This window comes from Echinops telfairi, unplaced genomic scaffold (genome assembly GCF_000313985.2).
Source record: "Echinops telfairi isolate 266 unplaced genomic scaffold, ASM31398v2 ScPeMD7_7422;HRSCAF=8460, whole genome shotgun sequence".
Taxonomy (NCBI): domain Eukaryota; kingdom Metazoa; phylum Chordata; class Mammalia; order Afrosoricida; family Tenrecidae; genus Echinops; species Echinops telfairi.
In genome coordinates, this window is record NW_022111322.1 from 1958299 (window position 1) to 1963204 (window position 4906).

At 56.5% G+C, this 4906-nt stretch overlaps 1 protein-coding gene across 1 annotated transcript in view; it reads left to right on the top strand.

Annotated features, from left to right (window-relative positions):
* RAB6B (RAB6B, member RAS oncogene family) overlaps positions 1-4906 on the top strand; it is a 43431-nt gene that overhangs the window by 34011 nt on the left and 4514 nt on the right. The window contains exons 3-6 of the mRNA XM_004715984.2: positions 1286-1339; positions 1507-1612; positions 2195-2306; positions 3622-3715. Coding sequence (XP_004716041.2) covers positions 1286-1339; positions 1507-1612; positions 2195-2306; positions 3622-3715 — 366 coding nt within the window. The remainder of the gene's footprint in view (positions 1-1285; positions 1340-1506; positions 1613-2194; positions 2307-3621; positions 3716-4906) is intronic.

The following is a 4906-nucleotide window of genomic DNA, read 5'->3' on the forward strand; positions in this document are numbered from 1 at the left end:
ACTTGGGGTCATAGTCTCTTGTACCCATCTCTTATCAGCCAGGTAAGTTCTTTTTTAAAATGATGTTGAATACTTTGGTGTTGTTGTATTATTCTAGAGCTACTAAATGTTCATTGTAGAAAATAAAGAAATGTCTTAGGAAGAAAAAAATAAAACCAGCCATATTGTTAACCCCTTGAGATGCTAGCACTGTGAACAGTTCAGTGTATTCTCTTTACGTAAGCATTTAAGAGAATAGAAGAAATGCCTGTCTTTTCAAAGGTAGGGCTGTTGGGCTGGCCACTGCCAGGTTGGCCGTTCAAACCTACCAACTACTCAGAGGGAGAAAGATGAGGCTGTCTGTTCCCATAAAGATTTGCAGTCGCGAAAATGCTAAGGAATAATTCAAATTAATCAAATCGGGATCACAGCCTACATAATGTTTTTAATCTACTTTTTTTTTTCATTCATTGAGTACCCTTTTCTTAAATATTTTTGAAGGATGTGGGCTTTCTTGGCTGCCAGATCCTGCTGCCCTCAGGTGCCACACCATGCCGACCAGTGCCCTGGGTATTCAGGCTGTGCCCGGTTCTTGTATCACAGACTAGGTAGCAGTGGTAGCTTCATTCCACACTTGCAGACACCAGTGCAGGTGAGGGTAGCCTGCCAAGGTCACAGAGCAGGTGCTGACTGCAGTCTCCCCAGCTGCCTCTCCCTGGTGTTGGGACATGGGACATAGGACATAGGTGCAGTGCAAGATCGTTAGTGACAGTTGGCTCCTAACATGTTTGTTTGTCGGGGAGAAAAGAGCAGGTGGGGGCTAGGCACGGATTCCCAGCAAGACACTGTTCTAGATGGCTTGGGAATGCCCCCCAGCACCAGGGCTCACCTGCTCCCTGCAGCAGGACCCGCCTGCGCACACGAGGCAGTGGGGCAACCAGGTCCCAGGGGCACGTGTCCAGGGCAGAGGGCAGAAGCTATGAGAGCACCCGGAGAGGCTGTCGTGGGAGGAGGCAGGTGGGCTGCAGGCTCGGGCAGGGCAGCCACCCTGGCTCTGGCTTTCTGTGGCGCCCACCTGAAAGGAAGCTTGGGGATGCACAGGTGCTGGGGGGCATCCCCACCAGCAGCACTCAGCCCATCCGGATGGATGCCTGGCTCTGCTCCCCTGCCTCACCCCTTGTTTGCCCCCTCCTTGGCTTCAGCTCACTTCTGAGAGGGCTGAGAAAGATTCCCTGAGGTCATTGAATTTTGGCCCCTTTTGCTTGAGACTTTTCAACTTTGACCTTTCTCTGCTTTGCTCTGACAGGCTACCATTGGGATTGACTTTTTGTCAAAAACTATGTACTTGGAGGATCGCACGGTGAGTGTCGGCATCAGATCCACAGGACCGTGTGGGTGGCGGGAGCCCTTTGTGCTGATCACCTGGGACCCGGGCGAGCCCGTGCCAGCGTTGGCACAGCCTGGGCCTCCCCAGCCCCACGTGGGGTCTCTCGGCCTCACTTGACTGCTCTGCCCTCCCTGCGACAGGTGCGGCTGCAGCTCTGGGACACAGCCGGCCAGGAGCGGTTCCGCAGCCTGATCCCCAGCTACATCCGGGACTCCACAGTGGCCGTGGTGGTGTACGACATCACAAGTGAGCGCCGGTCCAGGGTACCCAGAAAGGGTGTGTGCAGGGGCCCAGGGCCTGGGAGCAAGGGCAGTGAGTCAGACACTCACTGGGCACCCTCTCACTGCAGGCCCGGCGCAGCTTCTGACTGAGCAGAAGCCCCCCTGGAAATGGCCCTGCCTCTCCTGGGCCCCCTTTCCTCTCTCCAGCCGGTCCTGCGCTCCCTAAGTCAGACTTGACCGAGGCTTGGATGGGGAAGCAGGCCCTTCTGGGGTCCTCTGCTCTCTCTACCACCCCACCCCTGTGTCCCCATTTCTCTCTCTGCTCTGGGCCCTAAGTCAGGCTTTACTTTGAGGTGTGACCCCTGGGTCACTGGCTCCTGTCTCAGACACAGCTCAAGGACTACGCATGTGGAGGGACCCCTCTCTCGTGCAGGTGGCTCAGCCCTGTCCGGGCCTCTTCAAGGGCCTAGGGCAGCCCCACCAACACCCTTGGGCTTCCTCCAGAGCCCCAGGCCCCATGATCTGTGCAGGCTTGCCTCAGCCCCTCCCTCTGGCTCCCGGGCCCCCTTTCTGCCCCCTGTCGGCTGACTCTGCTCTCGCTCTTCAGATCTCAACTCCTTCCAGCAGACCTCTAAGTGGATCGACGATGTCCGGACAGAGAGGGGCAGTGACGTTATCATCATGCTGGTGGGCAACAAGACCGATCTGGCGGACAAGAGGTGAGCACGGGGCAGGGACCTGGGTGGTGAGCCTGTCCCCTGCCTGGGGAAGGCCCTTGACCTACACTGGGGTCTGTGAGACCACTTGGGGGAGTGCCCCACCCTGGTGGGCACTCTGAAGCCTTTGCCTTTCACCACCAGGCAGAGCCAGGGGCAGGTGCCCAGGCATTGGCCTCTGCCCAGGCACAAGTGTGCCCACTAGTGGGGGTGGGGGAGGGGTGGGTGGATGAGCCTCCCAAGCCCCAGCAGAATTGACCATGCAGAATTTCTGTCGAGCATGAACCTGCTTCCATGCCCCCCCCCCCTTGCTTCATTCCTGTGTCTGTCTGAGCACCAGGCTTCCTGGGCAGTGACTAGACCGTCCCTCCCTTCCCAGAAAGCTAGTTGACATTCCCTGTATGCACGCCTGCCCTTGGAAGGAGAAAATGGTGGAACATGGGGCACTAATGAAGGTTGTCATTCCAACCCACCCAGAGGCTCCTTGGAGTGAAGGCCTGGCCACCTGCCTCTGCAGGGTCGCAGCCACGGCAGCCCTGAAGCACAGCTCTCTAACTCACGCGCATGGGGCCCCGTGGCAGGGTTGGCCAAAGCCTGCGAGCTGGCTGGCCCCCTCATCTCCCGTGACTCTGACATGGGCAGACAAGGAGATGGGTCACCCATTCCAGCCAGACAGGGTGGGCCTCCTGAGATCCACTCTGACCATTTCAGGGATAGTGCGAACTGCACCCTGCACCCAGGGCCCCTTCAGTAAGCAGCTTGTGGTCTCAGGAAGTCACCCTTAACCTGGGCTCTCGTTGGGAAAATGGGACTGAGGATGTCAGGGTCTTGAAGCGCTTTTTGACCCGCGATCCGACGTGCCCCAGGAGCTTAGTGGTCAGGTGCTCAGCTGTGAACCAAAAGGTTGGCACTGGGAGCATGCGTGGCGGCTCCCGTGAAGGACACGGCCTGCAGTGTCACATGGGCCACCGTGGAGTTTGACCAGCACTGACCCTTGTCACACTGTTGACAGGTGGGCAAGACAGGTCAGGCACAGGCCCAGCCACACCACCGCCCACCACCACCACCACCACCGGACCTGCTCCCACGCTAGGCAGGTGGTAAAGAGGGCTCCAGGAAGAGTCAGTGTCCTGTGAGTCCCCTTTGTCCTGGAGAGCCTGTGCTTGGAAACTTGGGGCCAACCCTCCTACCAGAGCCTGTCCTCAGGGTTGTCTGGGGGGCAGGTCTCCGTCTGCCCTGCTGGGCAGACCCTTCCTAGGACTTACCCTCTGCTGAACTCCCTCTTCACCCCCCACTCCCACCGACCCCCTCCCCACAGGCAGATCACCATCGAGGAAGGGGAGCAGCGTGCTAAAGAGCTGAGCGTCATGTTCATTGAAACCAGTGCAAAGACCGGCTACAACGTGAAGCAGGTGGGACACCGGCCCAGCCCAGCTTGACTGGAGGGTCCTAAGCCTTATCAGCCACAGTCTGGGCTCGGAGCCACCATAAAGCCACCCAGAGGGGGGGTCCAGCTGACGATGCATGTAGGAGGGAGTCGGACAGGCCCTGAAAGGGGCCCCTGACTCATGTTGGCTGATAGCCACTGCACACAGCCCCTGGTGAAACGGCCCGAGGAGCGTGTTGCCCGAGGAGCCAGCCACAGACAGCCTGTGGTGGAGAGAAGCCAGGGTTCTCCAGATCCCGACCCTAGCTTCAGGCCAGGGGTGCAGGAGATGGAATGCTGCCAGCATCCTGGCAAGCAGGCAGGCCCACGCCTTGTCTGGGCCAGCCGGGCATCCTGGGCTGTGGAGGTGAGTGAGGCAGGCGTAAGGGAGACTCTCATCCTAGTCCAGAGGCCGTAGAGGAGGCTGAGCCTCAGCCCAGGGAGCCCTGGGACAGAATGCAGTGGCCCAGCAGGCCTGGGCTGGGGAAAGTGCCCGCTCTCTCTTCACTGGCCTCTAGCATGTTCTCCCATCATGAGCGTAGGCAGCTGGCCTCTGTGATGTTCGCGGCACCCAGGCCCACATCACTGGTTTTCTTTTGTTTTGAGGCCAGAATTTTCTTGATACTTCTCACTGTCACGGAGTGGATTCTGATTCATAGCCACCCAATAGGACAGAGTAGAACTGCCCTGCAGGTTTCCTTCTTTCTTTCTTTCTTTTAAAAAAAATCATTTTATTGGGGGCTCATACAGCTCTTATCACAATCCATATATACATCCATTGTGTCAAGCACATTTGTACATTGGTTGCCATCATCATTTTCAAAACATTTTCTTTCTACTTAAACCCTAGGTATCAGTTCTTCATTTTCCCCCTCCCTCCTCCACCCTTCCTTCCTCACAAACCCTTCATAATTTATAAATTGTTATTATTATTTCATGTTTTACACTGACCGATGTCTCCCTTTACTCACTTTTCTGTTGTCCATCCCCCAGGAAGGGGCTTATATGTAAATTATATGTAAATCATTGTGATCAGTTCCCCCTTTCTCTTCCACCTTCCCTTTACCCTCCTGGTAACTCTACTCTCATTATTGGTTCTGAGGGGTTTATCTGTCCTGGATTCCCTGTGTGCAGCGCTTATCTGTACCAGTGTACTTGGTCTGGTCTGGTCTGGTCT